Source organism: Ascaphus truei, chromosome 7 (assembly GCF_040206685.1).
Source record: "Ascaphus truei isolate aAscTru1 chromosome 7, aAscTru1.hap1, whole genome shotgun sequence".
Classification (NCBI taxonomy): Eukaryota; Metazoa; Chordata; class Amphibia; order Anura; family Ascaphidae; genus Ascaphus; species Ascaphus truei.
Genome location: NC_134489.1, coordinates 11,491,241 through 11,512,987, shown reverse-complemented (window position 1 = coordinate 11,512,987; position 21,747 = coordinate 11,491,241). Strand labels below are relative to the sequence as shown.

The 21,747-nt window shown below is 40.3% G+C and overlaps 1 protein-coding gene across 1 annotated transcript in view; it reads left to right on the top strand.

Moving 5' to 3' along the window:
• Positions 1-20,249, top strand: part of SPINT2 (serine peptidase inhibitor, Kunitz type 2) — a 21,879-nt gene extending 1,630 nt beyond the window's left edge. Inside the window, 8 exon segments of the mRNA XM_075607006.1 lie at positions 8,815-8,985; positions 9,731-9,793; positions 10,612-10,734; positions 10,902-11,063; positions 11,623-11,670; positions 12,318-12,488; positions 12,925-12,975; positions 16,518-20,249. Of these exon segments, the coding sequence (XP_075463121.1) occupies positions 8,815-8,985; positions 9,731-9,793; positions 10,612-10,734; positions 10,902-11,063; positions 11,623-11,670; positions 12,318-12,488; positions 12,925-12,975; positions 16,518-16,687 (959 nt within the window). The 3' untranslated portion in view covers positions 16,688-20,249.
• Positions 20,250-21,747: the final 1,498 nt, after the last annotated feature.

Below are 21,747 nucleotides of genomic sequence, written 5' to 3'. Positions count from 1 at the left end.
TTGGGGGTGCGTGCGGAGGGGGGTTGTATTAAACTTTTATTATTTATTTTTTTAACATTTTGTATGACCTATTTTTACATAGTGCACCTAATCAAAACATTTCTGTAAGTGGAGTGCCACAATTTGTATTTTTTTTTCTCGTGTGTGTATCTCTCTATCTATATCTCTCTCTCTCTCTCTCTCTCTCTCTCTCTCTCTCTCTCTCTCTCTCTCTCTCTCTCTCTCTCTCTCTCTCCCGGAATACCGAATTCAAGCAAATCAACTACTTCTATTTATCTGTTGTGACTGACTAATGGAGGCTTTGTAATTACTTCGCAAACAAACCAATTTACCTGTGACTTTTGTAGGCTGACAAATCGTTATGATCGGAAAATATTCTTTAAAAAAAAAATCCTCCATACTGTAGCTTTTCTATCCAAATGTTACACAATGTATTTAATCATACTCTATTTAACCTATTGCATGTTTCTGTCTTTTGTTCAGTCTGATCCTAGGAGGAATTATGAGAGGACCCTTTTTGTAAACATTGAATTGGGAGGTTATGGCCCAATATGCCATAAACTCATAAAAAGAGGGTGTGCAAGACTGAACAGTCACTTTGTAACTGATAGTTAGGGATGGTTAACCCTTTCTCTCCTGCATTGTTGCACAAATGGAGCCCAGTGACCTAGCATGGCACCAATGTATGCCAGCAATCTCGGCACAGTTTTACCAAAGGGTGCTTAGATTTAGCACTCAACTCCTGTTCATCTGAATTGGTTAAGGTGAACACCTGTTTGTGAATCCTGAGCCTCAGTGTATAGACTTGACCTTAGTATGCTGTAGAGCAGGGGTGCACACATTTTTTGCTGGCTCTCTTCCCCTGCATGCGCTGCCCCTTCATTTCTTCTCTGCCCCCCCCCCACCCTTCATTTCTTCTCCTCCCCCCCCCACCCTTCATTTCTTCTCCTCCCCCCCCACCCTTCATTTCTTCTCCTCCCCCCCCACCCTTCATTTCTTCTCCCCCCCCCCCACCCTTCATTTCTTCTCCTCCCCCCCCACCCTTCATTTCTTCTCCTCCCCCCCCACCCTTCATTTCTTCTCCTCCCCCCCCCACCCTTCATTTCTTCTCCTCCCCCCCCCCCACCCTTCATTTCTTCTCCTCCTCCCCTCCCCCCCCCCCACCCTTCATTTCTTCTCCTCCTCCCCTCCCCCCCCACCCTTCATTTCTTCTCCTCCTCCCCTCCCCCCCCCACCCTTCATTTCTTCTCCTCCTCCCCTCCCCCCCCCACCCTTCATTTCTTCTCCTCCTCCCCTCCCCCCCCCACCCTTCATTTCTTCTCCTCCTCCCCTCCCCCCCCCACCCTTCATTTCTTCTCCTCCTCCCCTCCCCCCCCCACCCTTCATTTCTTCTCCTCCTCCCCTCCCCCCCCCACCCTTCATTTCTTCTCCTCCTCCCCTCCCCCCCCACCCTTCATTTCTTCTCCTCCTCCCCTCCCCCCCCACCCTTCATTTCTTCTCCTCCTCCCCTCCCCCCCCACCCTTCATTTCTTCTCCTCCTCCCCTCCCCCCCCACCCTTCATTTCTTCTCCTCCTCCCCTCCCCCCCCAGCCTTCATTTCTTCTCCTCCTCCCCTCCCCCCCCAGCCTTCTCACCATGTCTCCAACGTTTCTAATGTCATTTGTTTGCCGCGACGCCGGAGATAAGGTAAATGACCTTTTTATAGAGGCCTCGCACACTCTCCCAGCATTCAATTTAAATGTCTTTGAGAAGATGGTGGGGCCTCTGTAACTGCCAGCCCCTTCCCCCTTTCTCCCCCCACCTCCTGAGAATCTTGGCACTCCTGTTTGCGCACCCCTGCTGTAATGGGCATGGATGGGCAACTCTAGTCCTCAAGGGCCACCAACAGGTCACGAGATCTCTGCTTCAGCACAGGTGGCTGTCAAAGAGGCCAACCCCTCCCATTTAGTATGCTGGGCACCACAAGTTAAGTCTCTCAACAAAAAGATAGAAATGGTTAAGCCTTTTTTAAATACACCACCTGGGTTGCAGAATGTCATCTAAGAGGCCAATGGCCCAGTTCTTCTCGTAATATGAAAAGTGATCTATGAAATATAGCTCTCTGACCTAATTACAGGCTTATGGTTTTATGCAATATAGAGATCGTGTTTGCCTGAGCTCTTTGTGCATAAGGTTCCGCTCGCTCGTAATCTGGATTTTACATAAACCAACCCCGTGTTTTTATTTTTAAATAAATGCATTATTTTGTGCCTCACGACACAGGTCTGGCACTTATGCGATTTTGCATGTTTTGTAAGGGTGTCTGAATGCAATTTGGCCAGCTGGGGAACAAAAGAGGAAGACTTCCATTACGTCATCCGTGGCGCCACAGTCACGTGATCTCCCCAGAGTGGTGATGGGGGGGGGGGGGGGTGGGAGGTGCTGTGGCACTTATCTTCCTTATCCCCTCTCACAAGTTTGAAGCAAGAGGCCTCTTGAGCTGAACTATGTGGATTTGAGTTCCGGGGGCCCCCTGATGAGAGAGAGAGAGAGAGCGCTCAAGTTTAAAGGTCCAGTATCACATGGGCCAATAGGTAGACACAAGGGATGAAATTGCAGCTTCCTTTTGGCACGCGGAATCATTAAACCGCCATGTGTGTTCAGTAGCTGCCCCATCCTATGTAAGGCTGCGCTTATGGTATCGCGTCAATACAAACGCTTTGCCGCGTGCGCTTATAGTAAGCTTGATCACTGGAATTCATCTCCAATTTTTTTTTTTTCCAGCGACGCAACCTGATGTCGCCGTCACTATAAGCGTAGCCTGAGTATCTCAGGAAGCGAGGGGTCTTACGGAGTTGAAATCAATGTGGTTAAGCTCTGGAAAGCACCTGCTTCGAACATTAGTAAAAAGACACTTTAAAGGCAAAGTTAATTGTATATTAAATCATCTCTGCTGATCAAGCACCACTCATGCCCTACACTGGATGGGCTTTCTAGTACTCATGTTTTTGTTTATTAAAGATCAAGAGCCAAATTCAATTCTGCATTCATGGAGGATCAGAACATTAAATCCTACTTGAAATGTTATATTGTAAAGTCCTAATACATTTATACAGTTTTTTTATATTGTATTTTTGGTTCTAGCTGCCTAAGGCCGCGAATATAGTGCAAGCGCACGAACGCGAAACATGCACTAGGCTGGAGGCGCGGCAGACGCGTCACGCGGCTAGTTCGCCTTCATTGGCTGAACCACTCACGTGAAAAATAACTATTTGAATTGTATTTTCAAAATTTGCAGTCACTCTGCACACTCGGGCGCACTAGGGATGGCCTCATTGAGGAACACACATTTGTGTTTGCGGCGGGTGATGTTGCGCACGTCTGCACTATAATCGCGGCCTAATCCTTAACGAACTTTTTTCTTGGTCCCAGGGTGTTTTTGCGAATGCTGTTGAAGTTCTCTTTACTCCACTCTTTCAGATGACTATGTAGAAAAACCTGTTGGACCGGTTTGTTGTGAAATGTCCGGAGCGATCTTCCTGCTTGTGAATTAATAGGCACCCATTGTTTCCCCCGCTCCCTCTTGTTTCCTTGTTCCCTCCGCTATGCCTTAAACCCATAAGGTTTAACTGTAAACCGCATGTTGCTTCATCACGTTTGTTTATTTTGATCAGATAAAGTGTAGGAAAATACCTAAATCGCAGAAACTTTCACAGTTTTCGATCAACAAACTGAAAAATAGATATCGCAGAACACACGACTGTTAAAATTTGAAAAACCATGTTTAGAGCACCGTTTTGAGGAAATGTTACGACTTTGGAAGGGTGTCTCATTACAGCTCTTTTATGTGTGCGCTGGGTAGATGTCCCAGTATGATTAATTTTTCTTCTCTCTTTTTTTTTTTTTCCCCCAAAGTAAATACAAAAGGTATGCATATTCAAATTCCTGTCCCATTGCTGTATTGGCTGAATCATTGTGCTTTTAGGTTAATGTGCTGAAGCTGCCCACATTTAAGTGTCACCAATTAAGTCGCTGGTTTTGTGTAAATATATTTAAAGCATGAAACAGGGCATTTTGTTTCTCCTAGATTATTTTTATAATGGTATTCAAACCCTGGGAGCCCCTGGGTTATTTAAACATGGCGGCCAGGGTTTTCAAATGGAAAGCCACACTGTCCTCACTTGTGGTTTCCTATTGGCTCATGGTTTGGTTACTAACAAGTTTAGTAAACAGACAGCACTCCATAAATGCAATATTGGATATGTTGGTGGATAGTGGTGCAACGGGAACAGGAGGGGGGACCCTATACCCTCCACATATTCAAAGAAAAATAGCAAAGTTCCCAGCACTCAAAAAAAAGAATTCAACTAAATTTAGGAATAAGCCAAATCAAATTTTAATATGATAAACGTATATAAACATAAGCACACTAACTAGTGAAAAAGTGTAATCTGTCACATCAGCAATGAAAAAAATAAAAAGGGACTGCAACATGAGGGAGGAACCAGGATAAGGCCGTGCCTATAGTGCCGTCGTTGACGACGGCGACACGCGGGTGACGTTGCCACCGGCGACAGTTATGTTTCGCGGGACTCCGGCAATTTGATTTGTTCAAGGGCCGTCACGTGACGCGACGGCCCTTGAAAAATCAAAATTTGCTGGCTTCAGGTTTTCGCTCCGTCACTTGTCGCCGTCGTGCACGCGACGGCAATGTATTTGTTTTCGGGCGACGTCGCCAGCACTATAAGCCCGGCCTAAGGAACCCTGTTCCTTGTCTCCCCATCTTCCCTTATCCTGGTTCCTCCCTCTCCTCATGTTGCAATCCCTTTTTTATTTTTTTCATTGCTGATGTGACAGATTACACTTTTTCACTAGTTAGTGTGCTTATGTTTTATACAGGCATACCCCGCATTAACGTACGCAATGGGTCCAGAGCATGTATGTAAAGCGAAAATGTACTTAAAGTGAAGCACTAACTTTTCCCCACACTTATCGATACATGTTCTGTACTGCAATCGTCATATACGTGCATAACTGATGTAAATAACGCATTTGTAACAGGCTCTATAGTCTCCTCGCTTACGCACAGCTTTGGTACAGGTAGGGAGCCGGTATTGCTGTTCAGGACGTGCTGACATGCGCATGCGCGAGCTGCCGTTTGCCTATTGGGCGATATGTCCTTACTCGCGAGTGTTCTTAAGGTGAGTGTCCTTAAACTGGGGTATGCCTGTACACATGTTTATCATATTAAAATTTGACTTGGCTTATTCCTACATTATTTCGTTTAATTCTTTTGAGTGCGGGGAACTTCCCTATTTTTCATGGTTTGGTGACTATATTATGTCCCTTGTTCAGAGAGAACACTGCTACCTAAAACTTGATGTTTCTCATGAACCAGGGTGTCCCCAGACCTGAAGATCCCTTTAACAAATAATGTTTTCATTCAAAGCAAAAAAGAGGGGATTGCATTGCTGCTTTGTGTTCATAAAGACCTTATATACCTGGGGGGTTTTGGCAAGGGGAAAGAATTGTACGGATATTTTCCTTCTTTGTGGGCTAAATTAAAGGCTTTGGCTACTTTTTGCTGATGCTACAAAGCTTTTGATCTGCATGCTAGTTCATTTTTTTCATAGTTACATAGTAGATGAGGTTGAAAAAAAGACGTACGTCCATGTTCAACCTATGCTAAATTTAGACAACAGATACTTTATCCTTTTATCTATACTTTCTTATTGATCCAGAGGAAGGCAAACAAAAAACCCCAGAGTCATATCATCCAATGATATCTCATAAGGGGAAAAATAAATTCCTTCCTGAATCTATGAATTGGCAATCGGATTATTCCCTGGATCAACATCTTTCCCATGTATACTTATTTGGTGTATACCTTTCCTATTTAAAAAGATGTCCAAACTTTTTTTTTTTAATAAATCTATTGTATCTGCCATCACAGTCTCCATGGGTAATGAATTCCACATTTTAACTGCCCTTACTGTAAAGAACCCTTTCCTTTTGTTGCTGGTAAAATCTCCTTTCCTCCAACCTTAAGGGATGGCCCCGAGTCCTTTGTACTGCCCGTGGGATGAATAGTTCTTTTGAAAGCTCCTTGTATTGTCCCTGAATATATTTGTATATAGTTATCATATCCCCTCTTAGACGCCTCTTTTCTAATGTAAATAAATCTAATTTAGCTATCCTCTCCTCATAAGTTAGAATGTCCATCCCCTTTATTAATTTGGTGGCTCTTCTCTGCACTCTCTAGTTCCATAATGTATTTTCTTAGGATTGGTGCACAAAATTGTACTCCATATTCAAGGTGTGGTCTTACTAATGCTTTGTAAAGGGGCATAATTATGTTTACTTCCCTTCCATGCATTGCCAGTTTGATGCGAGATAAGATCTTGTTTGCCTTTGCAGCTACTGCATGACTTTGGGCACTATTGCTAAGCCTGCTGTCTACAAGCACTCCTAAATCCTTCTCCATCAAGGATTCCCCCAATTTATCCCCATTTTTTAATTTATAATTCGCCTTTTTTATTCTTGCATCCCAAATGCATAACCTTACATTTATCTGTACAGTATTAGACCTCATTTGCCATTTACCTGCCCACGTTTCCAGTCTCTCCAAGTCCTTCTGAAGAGAAATTACATCCTACTCTGATTCTATTTATTACCTTACACAATTTAGTATCAGCAAATATGGAGTCTTTGCTCTCGATGCCAACCTCAAGATCATTAATAAACAAGTTAAAAAGCAGGGGTCCCAGTACCGATCCATGAGGTACTCCACTCACGACTTTAGCCCAACCTGAAAAAGTTCCATTTATGACAACCCTCTGTCTGTCCTTCAACCACTTTTCAATCCAGGTGCATATATTTTTACTGAGTCCAATTTTCTTTATTTTGTACACCAACCTCTTGTGTGAAACGTATCAAAAGTCTCAACTGCATTACCCTGGTCTAAATTCCTACTTGCCTCCTCAAAGAAACAAATAAGTTTAGTTTGGCATGATCTATCCTTCATAAATCCATGCTGACTATTACTACTAATTTTGTTTTCCATTAGGTATTCCTGAATATTATCCCGTATTAAACCTTCAAGTAGTTTCCCTACTATTGAAGTCACGCTTACAGGTCCGTAATTTCCCGGTTGTGCTCTAGCTCCCTTTTTAAATCTAGGCACCACATCTGCTTTACGCCAATCTTGTGGTACTGAGCCTGTGGACGTTTTCATTACAACTTCTATTTAACGCGGGTCTGTTTTTGGTATTGAGTGTTTCAGGCACTGGTAACTTTTTTTTTTTTTTTTTTTTTTTTTTTTACATTTTATTTTTCCTCTCCTCCCTCCTGCATTTCTCTATGTACTTTAGGGTTTTTCTGAATTGCTATATTTGCATTGAAGATATTCTTGACCTCTAATTTTAAAACTTAGTTGGCTTTTTATTATGCAGTTCATGATTATTCTGTGAATGTGGTTGTGTTATTTTTTTTTTTTTTTCCCCCCTCAACATCTTCATGGATTCTTTGCAGTAACCATTTTCATTTGACTATTATAAACCTATGGTGTGGTTGTGTAGTTGACATATTAATGTAATAAGTAAATTTCTTGTATGCATGTCTTTATATAGCGCCATTAATATACATAGCGCTTCACAGTAGTAATACATGTGACAATCCATATAAATAACAGATCATGTGAATAAGTGCTTCAGACATAAAAGTAACATATTAGGAAAAGGCGTCCCTGCTCCAGAGTTTACATTCTAATTGGTAGGAGGGCATTCTGGTAAGTGCGTCTGCAAGGGGTCAAGCTTTATGTATCAGGTGTATAGTGTTCGCCACGGAGCAACTCGTATGCTTCATTAAGCAGGTGGGTTTTAAAGGTGGATAGAGAGGGTGCTAGTTTGGTATTGAGGGGAAGGGCATTCCACAGGTGCGGGGCAGTCAGTGAGAGGTTTAAGGCGGGAAAGGGCTTTAGATACAAAGGGGGTAGAAAGAAGACATCCTTGAGCGGAACGCAATAGTCTGGATGGTGCATAGCGAGAAATTAGAGCTGAGATGTAGGGAGGGGCAGAAGAGTGTAAGGCTGCGGACATAGTCAGTTCTCCCGTGCGGAGGCTGAGTGAAAGTGGGTGCTTTCCCTGGCCGTGGTACGTGCGGTGGGCGTGTCTGGGGGCGTGCCAGTGATGGCACCGCTCATGTGACCGGCCTGTCGCGCCAAAAAAATCAGTTGAAACTCATTTCTTGAGCAATGCGCTCCCGCTTCCGCCCGCATATTGTATAGACGCAAACACATCCGCACGGTCTGCCATACCATGGACGCAGCCTTAAGCTTTAAAAGTGAGGAGGACAATTGAATATGTGATACAGGATTTGATTGGAAGCCAGGAGAGGGATTTCAGCAGGGGAGACGCTGAGACAGATATAGGAAAGAGTACAGTGATTCTGGCAGCAGCGTTTAGGATAGATTGTAGGGGAGGCAGGAAGGCCAGACAGCAGGAGGTTATAGTAATCGAAACAGGAGAGAATGAGGGCCTGTGTCAGTTTTAGCAGTCGAGCAACAGAGTAAAGGACGAATCTTTGTGATATTGCGGAGGAAGAACCAAAAATCCTAATAGTGAAATTGGTTCTATAAAAGTACTTTGATCATTTCAGTGTTGAATGCCATCTTGATTTTAGTCTGTTTGTTTTAACACTAAAGTCACTGGTATCTCTATGGTTTCCAGAAGGGCTCGTAGGAGATGAACTGTCTTAAGCATAGATAATATACTAGTTCCCTTTTCTCTCTTCTCTCTCCTTTCTCTCCCCCCCCCCCCCCCCCCCCCCCGCCCCTAGATTTCTGCCTAGCAGAAGCTGTGGTTGGAGAGTGCCGCGCTGCTTTCCTAAGATGGTCATATGACGCCGTGAGTCAGACATGCACAAACTTCACATACGGTGGCTGCAATGGGAACTTGAACAACTACCTGGGAGAGGAGGAATGCATGAATGCATGTCGTGGTTTCAAAGGTAAGGATGTGTGGTTTTTTTATTATTAGATTTTGGACGTGCCTTTTAAAGTTCTGCATGTTGAATAAGGACAAACAAGCTACATATTTGTAGGATCTCCTGTTATTATTTGTTAATTGTAGATGTCGTCGTCAATTGTTTTGTGATTTATTTTTTTCTCTATTTTTAAGTGTTTCTTGTGCTTCCCCAAAAAACTGCTGGGAATGTACCAGTTCTATCTCATTGTAGCATACCTGAATTTAGAGCAATAGTGAAGTATGTTCTATTATATTATGGTGGTCAGTCATGGTTTTGAGCTGCATATTCTATTTGAGCGTTTATTAGTATGGGCTACGATTACTGGGAAATCTATTAGAGAAGAATTTGCATAAACCATGTAGTCATGGCTTAATCGTTGCACGTGGCCCAATCCTAAAACCAGCCATGTATTTAGTAAGGTGTTTAACTACTTCCTGGAATGCACTGCAGACAGCACTAGCAGCGCAGGTGTTAAGATGTAAAGGCAACTTTCAATCATTAGAATTGAGAGAGCTGTAAAGGATTCTGCCTAGACTTTGTAACTGTTACCAGAAGGTATTTTCTGAGATTTGTTGCAAGTATTTGTAGATATTATTTAACATCCATTTCATAAATCGAGAAACAGTGGAGTTTCCTTGGTTTGGAGTATTGTATGTGTGTGAGCTTTTGTAGACTAATCGTAGCATTTGTATAACGAATCAATTTGATTTTGATTTATTTTCAATAGTAGAGAAGTCAAATGGCATCCTGCCTCCTAGCAAGCGGATGGTTGAAGCGAGTGCCCGCCAAGGTATGTAATGGTTAGACTCATTTGCATGTTCATGGTATAAACCTTTATTTTTGTGGTAAATGTATTCCTTTTATAAAAAAAATTTAGGAAACCTTTATAGCTAATGTTATTTTACATTTTGCAAGCATTTATTTTGTGTATTTTACATTGGCTTAATTTACAAGTGCGTTTTAGTGTGAAATTGTACTTGACTGCCTAAGAAACTAGTATGTAACTGCGAGGATCATCAGATGGTCTAACGGCCACATCAAGGCCCTTTTGTGAGCTGCCAGTTGAAGCGGGTGTGCTAGACTCTTTGGAGCACAGAATGCAGTCCTATTATTTGATCACTGAAATCCTTCAAACATTTCGTTTTGGAGAAATATTGTGAAACCTTTACAATTATTTTCTGGCAAATGTAAAAATGGCGGTCTTCATGCTATTGCTGCAGTCTTTCTTCACCTACTTGTATATTTCTAATAAAGCAGTCTAGCTTTATAACCTTAACATTAAAAAGCTGCTAAATCTAAAACTGCGATTATAGTGCCTGCATGTGTGACGTTGTGTGTGCAAAACCTGCACTGAGGTTGGAGGATATCGGGAGGTGTGGCTGAACTGTGCACGTGACCCAGCCGTTGCGCGGCAAAGACAAATGAATTTGTCTGGCCGAGAATCGGTTGCGCTCTCTATGGCCTGCTTCGTAGCGATACGGCCTTTTGTTCGCAGAGCGCGCAAATTCGTGCGGGCACTATAATCGCGGCCTATTATTATTATTGACTTAAAAAATTCAGTTTTGTTGCTTGCACAAAATAGTAACTTGAAATGTTTCTTCCATGCAGCTTGCGAAGGAAACTGTACTACAGGTCAATTCATGTGCCAGAATGGCTGCTGTATTGATGATTTTCAAAAGTGTGACGGATCTAAGCAGTGCGATGATGGGTCTGATGAGGCTTCTTGTGACGGTAAGCATGTTTCTTAAAATCTCGTCAACCGATTTAATATTTTTTTTTAACTTGTGTAGAAATTTGATGAGGCAGTGATGTAATGTAGGATGGTTCTCTGGCTCAGCCCATTTGCAGACACGACGAAAGCCGCCTACAAATACTGACAATATGCTCTTTGTTTCTAGATTTCTGTATTGGCAAAGGGGAGACAGGCCGGTGCCGCGCCGCCTTCATTCGCTTCTACTTTGATTCAGAGTCTAAAACCTGTTCTTCTTTTGTGTATGGCGGGTGTGGGGGCAGCAAAAACAACCATAAGTCTAAAAAGGATTGCTTGGACAAGTGCCTCGGTAAGTCGGACCAGCTGACCTTGACACTGATGCCAGTGCCTCGTTGCCCTGTGTCACTGTTGGGCCCCGACCAGTTAAAGCAGCAATCTCACTCAAGATATATATTTGTTTGTGAACTTATTATATTACCATTCTGCAGTCTGTTATTGTCCATACTTTCCCTAAGTGGGAATCTAAAATGGCTGCTTCCAGTCCCATATAACGCAGTGGTTGTACAGTAAAATCAGCTGCTTATAACATACATTGTCAACGTATAGTATTGCTTCAGTTTCTTTTTCTGGCGGGATAGCTGTTTTATTAACCCAATCACAGACAAGACATGCACACAGTTGACTTTTCTTTTATCCAGCAGTATTGATCAAACTTCTTGGTAATTATTCACAATCCACATTCCCCATATAGCACATGACTCCCGTTTTATTGTATGCTCACAGTGGTTGCAGTATCAGCACATGATGATTTTCAGATCTGCAGATGCATACAGAAAACATGCCAGCAATATCTACATTGGTGTTTGTGCTTTTATTATCGTTTCTATTTTTTCTTTTCCTCATTCTAGTTTCTAAACCTGAAAAAGTTTACACATCTGGGACCATAAGCTTTAAAGGTTTGTATATCGATACTTTCTTGCTAGGGTTGGAGATCCTGATTTATGTCCTTGTAGGGGTACATCTTGTGTTTATGTAATGCAAAATACAGCATCCTAGGTGAGATCTCAATGAGCTGTTCTTGTTGAACAATAAATGTTTGTTTATGTTGTGTGTGGTCTTTATTCTTGCTCAAGCTGAGTGGTCACATTGGTGTGATATTAGGATAGTATTTGACCTATAAGGCCTTATTCCGTATGCTGTGAATTCATGTTTCCAGTAATGGATACGCGTTTGGCTCCATTCAAATAAAAGGGACTCCTCTTCTACTCTACATGGAGAAGAGGGCTACATGGTATATTATTTATTTTTCTCCGTGATTCTTTAAGAACATTGGTGGTTTTGTGGGATTTTTAACATGAGCGAGCAAAGCAATTCAGTTATTCAGTTAAAGGTGAATAAACTGGGGGACTGTGGAGCCCCATGCACTCTTAAATTGATGAGAAGGGAATGGAACCCAAAACTTTGGACATTATTAATCAGAATAAGCTACTGAATAGTGATAGTCAGATTTGGGCACCTACAACTGTGAAAATACTTTTAGTTAATAGTTCAACTACCCAGATGGCCACTGAATGACTTATCTCTGGTTCCTTGAACTCATCAGAGAGCTGTGCTGCACCAAGCTACACAGGCCCATGTCGTGCTGCGTTCCCTCGCTGGTACTATGACACTACAACCCACACATGTACCAAGTTCACATATGGAGGCTGCCAGAAGAACAATAACAACTACCGCACAGAAGAGGAATGTAACCAAACCTGTGTTGGCCGTTCAGGTAAAAGAAGCTTCCTGTGTCCCTATTCTGCACCTTTTATATTGTTGCTTTGAAAGGTTGAAAGCCAAAATGTTAGAAAAGCAAATTTAAAGGAGTCTTATCTGATTTATAACTGGACTCCCCAATTTAATTTTTTTTTTTTGTCATTAAGCTGTCATTAGAATTAGTCTCCCTACCCACCCCCCCATATCCACAATATTCTGCTTGAAGCTGCAATGTAGTCTTACACAATTCTTCCAATTAGTACATTGCGTATTACACACACTGTTCTCACTGCTTTTATGGGGTAAGCAAATCCGCAATGTGAGAAGAGTAAAGGGGAAAAAGTACTTTCATTTTCTTTGCTCTGTACAGCGAAAAGCAATTGGAAAGAAAAGTCTTAAAGGTGTTTGTAAAATATTATAGCTTTTATTTCAATCGCGTCTCTTTGTTGCAGAAGACGACGATGGCTCTGTTGATCACTCTGTCTTTCACCATTCAACGACCAGTAAGTCTTCAATGTTTTACAGCTCCTTGCGCTCTTGCCAATAGACAGATGGCGCCTGTTTGCACATATTCATGTCTCCGGTTCACATACTTAAAATGGTTTCCTTGTTGGAACTTGTGAAATTTCGTAAGCTCTATCAGGAGTGGCCATTTCCAGTCCTCAAGGGCCACCGACGGGTCAGGTTTTAAGGCTATCCCTGCTTCAGCACAGGTTGGGTAAACCCAAGTTATTTAGACAGGCGCTTAAAACACAGTGCTCCACAAATATGATAAATAATAACGAAGTGATTTAATAGTGCTCAAAGTGAAATATTAATTTAGTGTAAGGTGAAATTAAACAAATTCCCAACCTCCAATGGGAATTGTATGGATTCCCTAAAGCAAGTAGACACATCCAGGATTAGGAAGGAGCATATGTAAGGAACACCCCACCCCAAAAAAATCATTTATAACAAAATACTGTGTGGTGTTCTAATGTATCTATATCTATAACCTAAAGAAGGTGAGAAATGTAATCAAATATATTAATTTTAACTGAATGGAATATTAAAATGTGTAACAATGATACAATAGTATATACCCCAACTGTCCACATAGGACATATCACTCTGAGAGGGTGTTTATAAACACACATAAAACAGGGCAAGAATATCATTATAATTCTTACAATCACACCCTCCAAAAGGGCAACAGACTATAAACCTGAGGACAGTTGTATAAAACTATATCAAGGAAACACTATTTGATTTGAAAACATATTGAGAAGCTTGACAATCCAATGTAATGACCGCCTCATAAGATCTTATATGCTGACAGTGCCATTTGAGACCAGAACATGTAAATCGTACATAAATGTCTTGATTATATTATGAGATTAATGTAATAATATATAATCATGTATGTAGTCTAAATGTTTTCTTCACATTTGGAAAGAAGTACACACTTTATACTTGTTAAAGTAAGCAAGTACCTTCAAATAGAACATCAACTCCATCAAATGTAGTATAATATATAAAGGATATTGGTTCACACCAAAGGGATATTCTTTACACGTACGTAGAAACAAACGTTTCTACAATTGCATTAACATCGACTGATCGTAAAGTGTGTGTGTGTGTGTGTGTGTGTGTGTGTGTGTGTGTGTGTGTGTTTCAATAATTGTATAGGTGGGTGTTAATCTAAAAAAGGCCCAAATCCCAGTCTAAATTTTTAAACCTTGGGGAGCTCTAGTTTTTAAGGTGACGATCCAGAATATTCATTCTGTTTCCACCCCTAATAGGGCATGGTACATGTTCTATACCCATATAAGTGATCATATCTAGATTTCCCAATGGCCAGTTTGTAAAATGTTGAAACTGGATGGGTAACATCTTTTTTAGTAATGAGGCGAAGGTGTTCCTAAATGCGGACCTTTAGGACCCTAGAGGTACGCCCTATATATTGCTTACCACATCCGCATTTAAGGAGATAAATGACAAAATTGGCATTGCAATTAATGAAAGATTTCACATTATCGATAGATCCAGTAGATGTGGAAACAAATTCCAAACTTGATTACATGTATTTACATTTTAAACATTTAAAACTGCCCTTTGGTAAATTACATTACTTTATTTTGTTTTTTGTTAGAAATAAACTAGATGACACATGATTGATTGGCTATGGTTTTTGCTTTTTTGAAAACAAATTTCGGACCTTCTGTATACACTTTGTACAATACAGGATCTGCTGTCAATACACCCCAATGTTTTCTAAAGATGGTTTTTAATTTGGTTGACTTGTAAATTGTATTGTGTAATGAACATTTGGCTTTCGGACAAGGTGTTTCTTCTCTGTTTAGTTTGTAATAGTAAAGTTCTGTCCAGTGCGTTTACCTCTTCAAACGATCTCTTTAGATCATGGGGTGAATAACTCCTGGCTTCGAATCTTTTCAACAAATCTCTAGATTTGAGAAAATCATCATTATTTGAACAAATCCTCTTGTCTAATTAGTTGACCTTTGGGTATCCCTCTTAGACGTGGTCTGGGATGGCAGCTGTCTGCCCTCAAATGTGTCGCGTGAATTGATTTTCCGAAAAACATCAGTATTAATCATGTGCATATCAATGAATAAAAATAAATCTAATGAATGTGGTGTAAGTGAAGATTTAAATCATAATTAAGATAGTTAATGATAAAAGTGTATTTGTGTCACCATTCCAAATTAAAATTTAAATAGTTTATGTAGCGTTTATAGAATATAATAAACATTCTGAAGGGGTTTCCATCTCCAAACACGTGGTCCGACCCCCACCAACCTAAAAATAGGTTGGCATAAGAGGGGGCAAAACTAGTGCCCATAGCGATACCACATGTTTTCGAGAGCGAGAACCCAGTCAAACAAAATTATTGTGAGTTAATAAGTGTATGGCGTCCAAAATTAAAGTGCTCTGTGCAGGTGATGGATCAGTGTTCATTGTTTAAAAAGTTAAATACCTTGCATTATGGCATACCTGCTTCATGCAGTTTAAATAAGACACATGGTATTAAATATAAATTAATTATAACATTATTAGTTTGTCTACTGTGAAACTATCATGAAACATCTGTGCTGCATCAAATTTATCATTTATAGCACAGCGGCTCAAGCACTTCTAATTCTGTGCTACCAATATAAACAGACTTTGTAAGATTTACGCCAGGTTAAACTTGACGCGCATAAATTATTTTAGTACATACCATTTACACCTTGGTCATCACTACTACTTCGTATATGTGTATATATACCCACAATTATAAATGTAGTCAATTTAAGGCTGCGCTTATAGTGCCTTGCGATGCGACGTCGCTCCGAAACAAATATATTGACTCCGTCGCAAGCGCTTATAGTAGTTATACGGCGACGGAGCGACCAAAAATTTTGAAGCCATGTAAAAAAAAATATTTTTTAGAGAGTAGCCACATATGACTGTCTCTAAACCAATCAAATTGTGCAGCCCGCCCTTTTCTAGTGACATCACTGGCCTTGTTGCCAGCGACGTCGCTAAAAATCAAATTACAACTTTCGCCAGTGGTGACAGCGACTGGTTTTACTTCAGCTGTGGGAACCCCCTGCTTCCCTAGGTTATTTGAGGGTGCTGCAAATCCACTGGGCATATAAGAACTGTTGCGTGTTCCCATTGGCCCACGCGATGCAGGAGTTTTAAACCGGCGTTTTGTTTCCCCTGGAGTGGGGATTGTGTGCCGGCAGCACCAACCCGGTAAGTGTCTCAGGGGAGCAGGAGGTCCTTGGCGCTGAAATGAACGTAGTTAAGGAGGCGTAACGAGCCGTTGCAGCATCTCTAACGCTTGCAATGTCATAATGAGATCTCATATCCAAGGTGGCTAAACTGTTAAAATGTTGGGACCGTCCTTTTCTTTAAACTACTTACAAATTTTTCTAGCGTGTATGGAGCTGTTGACTAATTTCAGGAAGTTAGTATGGGTGCCTTAAGTAATCTTTGACTGCACTGCTATCAATAGATCTAATTCACTATCTGACAGATCTGTACCTCTCCTCCACAGGTGTTGCGTTAGCTGTGCTACTTGCGGTCATGGCTGCCATGCTGCTCGGCGCCATGGTAGTGTTCTTCGTGAAGATGGCAAAGAGGAACCACCGTGACCTGGCGTTTGGAGCCATGTGGAGTCCCATCGACGATAAGGAGTGCCTGATGAATAATGCGTACACCCTATAAGGAAGACCGAATAAAGATGCAAGCCTTTTTTTAACACACTCCGTGATTCTCTAGCACTGACATGGGGAGGAAGGGTGGGGGAGGGAGGCCGATGTATCAGAACATGTAAACCCTAGCAAACTCTTTCGCTAAATGATACTCATGTAGCCTAATCGCTTAGCACCCAGATTTAATCAAGGTGTTGCCCACATCTCTGAACCCCATGTGTGCCCGAGCGGCCAGCAACACATTGCCCCTCTAGCACTCATGGGTTTAACATCGCCCTGAGGAGACATTTGAAGCCTCATGGTGCTAATAAGAAATAGACAGCCAACTTCTAAGTGTCCATAGATACAAAAACAATGCATGTTACCGGGTAAGCCAAGAGTGGTTTTAAATATTGGGTTACTTCCATCTGAGGTGGGGGCTTTTTTTTTTTTTTCTCTCTTTTTGTTTGTTTTTAAAAAAAAATTTGGAAGAGGTGGGCAGTGGTGGTATATAGAAAGTAGAAACGCTCATAGATGGCATGAATGTCAGTCTCCCAAAAGCAGCATTTTTTTTTTTAAATTAAAATGAATTGTTATACATGAAATGATGCAGAGCAGTCTGTGCAGTGTAATATTTTTTTTATTTTTTTTTTAACTTTGCTGTCAAATCTTGTATATTCTCAACACTACAGTCTTCTGATTTTGCTGTTTCCCATCTAACTCCCTGATCAACAAGTAGAGAGCGTATTCATGCCGTGGATATGTCCTCTGTGTCACTTCACAAGATAAATCTTGGGCACTGTCGGCCTGTATTCTTGGCAGGCTAAATGTGTTATTCGTTTGCCAGTGAACTTATGTAAGACGTATTCCACTATTACAATCTATTTAATGAACTAAAAGTCTTTAAAACGGTTCAAAGGTTGCTTTCAAATAAAATGTTTTTATTTCAAGGTGATTAATTTGCAAACTCAAATAAAACCCATGGTAATACATTTAGTCAATGTGGCTGCTGTTCTGTCAAATAAAATAGAAGAAAAAAACAAGATCCAGAAGGATCTCTCCCTCATACGCCAATAAAGGATGATCTTAAATCAGAAATAATTTATCTGCAATACCTCTAAAAGATGGTAATCGCAATAGCAGCGGTTTCTAATCTGATATACTGTACATTAATATAATGTTACCCATTCCCTCCAGGAAACTTCTAAAATACTGCTGGTTTAATAACCCAGTAATGGGAAGCCCATTTACCTCAAATATAGACTTAGCTGGCTATTATATACTTTATCTTAATGAGACTACACTGACCTAAATAACAAATAGTTGGTCACCAGACGGGACATAGGAAAAATGAATTCGTTAAGTGTCCCACTATGAAGTGCTCAATTAATTTGGTGGGTGGGGGGTGGTAGGGCTTTCTATCATGGTTTGAGTTTTCTCAGCCCAGTCGGCACAATCTTTATACCTGAATTTTATTACCGCCTTGATATTTTGTTATTAATGACTTAATCTGCAGATATAAGATTTATTTTTTTTCTAAATCTTCTATTACAACATAAAGGCTACATAGCTCTGTGTCCTACACGATGTAGAGAGAAATGTGGATTCCTGTGTCAAAATGTCACCTGTCGTCCCTGGCACCCTTACTATTGCAGGTTAAAAGGTTTTCATCCCATGCTACCGGAGTGGACTTGCAATGCTTTACAGCTACCTCCAAAAAGTGGTTATAAAGTACATTAATAAAACCTAATTCCGCCAAAGGAATGGAGTTGAACGTTATCACCCTGATAATTTGTTGCACGTTGTTATACGTTTCAGGGGGCTAACCTAGTGGTCTTCATAGATGAAATTATACAGAGCTTGCCCAACTTTACTAGGTTTATTTTACAAGCGTACTCAAAAAAGTAACCTGCGAGGTTACAGAATCAGAACGCCCCGTACACTTGCGTTTCATCTGTGAAGAAGTGTCATGTTGATACCTTTTTAATAGTTATGACAGCGTAAAACAAAATTTACGTTTCTCCAGGACCAATACAGCTACTAGAACTTTGAACTACACCCTGTTGGTAACAAATATATACAGAATACTTGGGGCCTAATGGCAGTGTTACTTGAAGTATTTTGGTCCCTACACTCCTCCTTAGACAAGTGACACTGATCTTCGTTGAATGTTAAAAAAAAATAATTAAAAAAAAACCCCATGCTTTAAAAAAAATTATAATGTGAGTTTAAATACTGGCATTCAAACAAAACGGACCTCAATAATGCCCAGTCAACCTAGGGGCAGCTGCGTAAGGCCCACAATATGTCTTAATCAGGAAGGAAGAAGTGTGTTGCGTGTGATTGGCACTGTGTGCACCTTTGCTAAGCCCCAAAGTGATGCCTCACCTAGGCAAGTAAAAACTTAGTGCCACTGGGAACAAATACAGAATTAGGAAATACAAGTATATTTCAACTTCTTGTGCTTGAATGTTAGACTTTCTAAAGGGTACAGAGTTATTGGAGTCTTATGTATGAAATGTATACGCGGTAGATCCATCCGCCTATTGTCCGCTTTTTTATCTTGTATCACAGCAGTAGAGAACAGTACCTCATATATTTCGAAGGGCAAATCTATATCCAGATTTATTGGGCTTCATTGTTTCCTATTTTGTGATCTGTTCCGATATTCTGCGCCAACATTGAATTCTATGGAAACCTTGTGCTGTACTACTAGGATATGTTTTTTTTTTGTTTGTTTTGTTTATCTACAGGATCAATGTCACACATTACATCTAAATTGTTTTTTCATCTTTGTTGGTAATCTTTTTAAAGGGTGTGTGATTTAACATACAATAACCGTTATATCCTGTAATCATCTTGTGTAAGATTTTTATGTTCTCTCATTTCTCACTGAACTTTGAATATGATGCCGTTATTTCTTCATCCTATATCCAGTGGTTACATTATCGGGAAGGAACTGCACAGTTGGCATCCACAACACTAAATCATGACTACAGTTGCAGAACCCTATGCCTTAAACACTGATCCACGGAAGTTGTGTTGCACTAGTAGTGTATTGTAACCATTACACATAGGGTTTTCCCCAATGGAAATTCCTAGTACAGTATGTGCAACCATTAACTGTTTAGAGACTTGCGTCTGAAGCATTGTGTATATACATATTCTGGTCAACTAGCAATGACTTTTTTTTTTTTTTTTTTTTATGCATATTTCTTTTATTTTCTCTGAAAATCTTTCCATTATTCTAATGGATATGAATGGGATTTATTATCTGCATTTCTTTCTAAATGTCCCTGAAAGGAGCTTTGCTATGTTGGCCAGTATGTATGTAAGGTTTGAGGTAGCTACAATTTTGCTCTAAAGTTGTGGGAATGTACTCTGCAATTTCACCTCCACTTTGCTGAAGGAAGCGCTTCTCACAGTGAGCAAGTTCTGAACATATTTTTACTTTTCTATGTGGCATGGACAATACTTTAATATATTTTTTTTTTTTTTTAAATCAAAATAAGTTTGGTGATTTTATTGTCTGAAGACTTTTTAATGAATGTTTGGTGTCTTCTAATAAAGATCGTTCAGTAGATGTATCGTCTAAATGCTGGTTGCTGTTTTCTTGAAACTGAGATAGGGGGACTCGGGGTAATTTGAATACTCATTTTGCCTAAATGTTTAATCAATGTATTCATTAGTAATATCTTGCTTTTCCAGTTGAGAAAACTACTCAGTAGCAAACTCCCATGATTAAATAGTTGGCATTTGCAGAAGATGACCCAAATCAAAACCAAGTTTAGGGGTTATGGGTCAGTCTAATGTAGGAGCAATGTGATCTTGTAACTGAGATGTTCAATACATTTTAGGGTCAATATCAGGTAGTAGCAAAGTGATCTATTGAAAGTTACATGTTTGGATTAAAGGGGCAGTTAGACGTAGGCCTAAAGTGACAATGACAATGGGATATCTGGGTTGATGGTTTTTGAAAAAGCCACAGAGAACTAGAAGCTTATTTTCGAAAGTTGATCTTGTCAATGGTCGGGTATCCTCATACTTGTGAGTTTTATGTAGTCATTTGTTGAGCTTCATCTTCCACTGGCAAAGTAAACCACACCATTTCCTAATATTTAATTATAATCTGAAACATCAGCCTCACAACCTTGATATATTTACAGTATTCCCATTAATTTGTCACATGGCACACATTACATGTTCTCTTTAGACCAGGGCTGGGCAACTCCACCAACAGGTCAGGTTTTAAGAATGTCCCTGGCTCAATCAATGATTGTCGGGTTAACCTTGTTTTCTTAACATGGGTTGTTTCGTTTGTTTTTTTTTTACAAAGTGTTTATGTAAACTCAGTGCAGAATACTGTACTTGCTTGTAGGGCTGGATTAAAGTCTTTGTAGCCCCACCCAAGATAGATCTATAGATAAATATTTGCATTCTATACAATGTATAGGTCCCATAATATAATCAAATCTATATCATACAATTACATTTTGTCTAATACTGTTAGTGGTATTGCCTTATATGTAACTAGCCGTCTCGCTAATGATCGGAAAGGCCATGAGTTATTAGGGAGAAGAGCGTCTTTAATGTTAAGTAAAAGTACACTAAGTCAGAAGTAATATCATTAAACTTAAAGGTGCAGTTCAGTCAATATCCTGCATGTGTGTTTTTTTTTAATAAATCAGTTCTGTAGTAAGAAAAAATACTTTTAGCATTTTCTGTTTTTAAAAAAACAACTTTGAAAGACCAATTTTCTTGTATTCTATTTTAACAGCCATTTGCTAAGGCACTGCCCCTTCATGTCCTGTCACAAGCCCTGGCACACCCCTTTGTCAGCCCTGCCCTCCCACTAGCACATGTCAGTGCAGGAGTGCTCATGAATATTCATGAGCTTCCACTGACGGACAGAAGCAGAGGAAAAACATCCCATATCTCAAGATTTTGCCAAATTTCGCCGATAAATACATGGAGAACGAATTGACTGGCAGCTATACAGTTATTTAGGTAATTGGAGATTGCACACATGAAACTATTGAATTAAAAAAAAAATTAAATTTAAAAAAAAAAAAGACTGAACTGCAGCTTTAATTC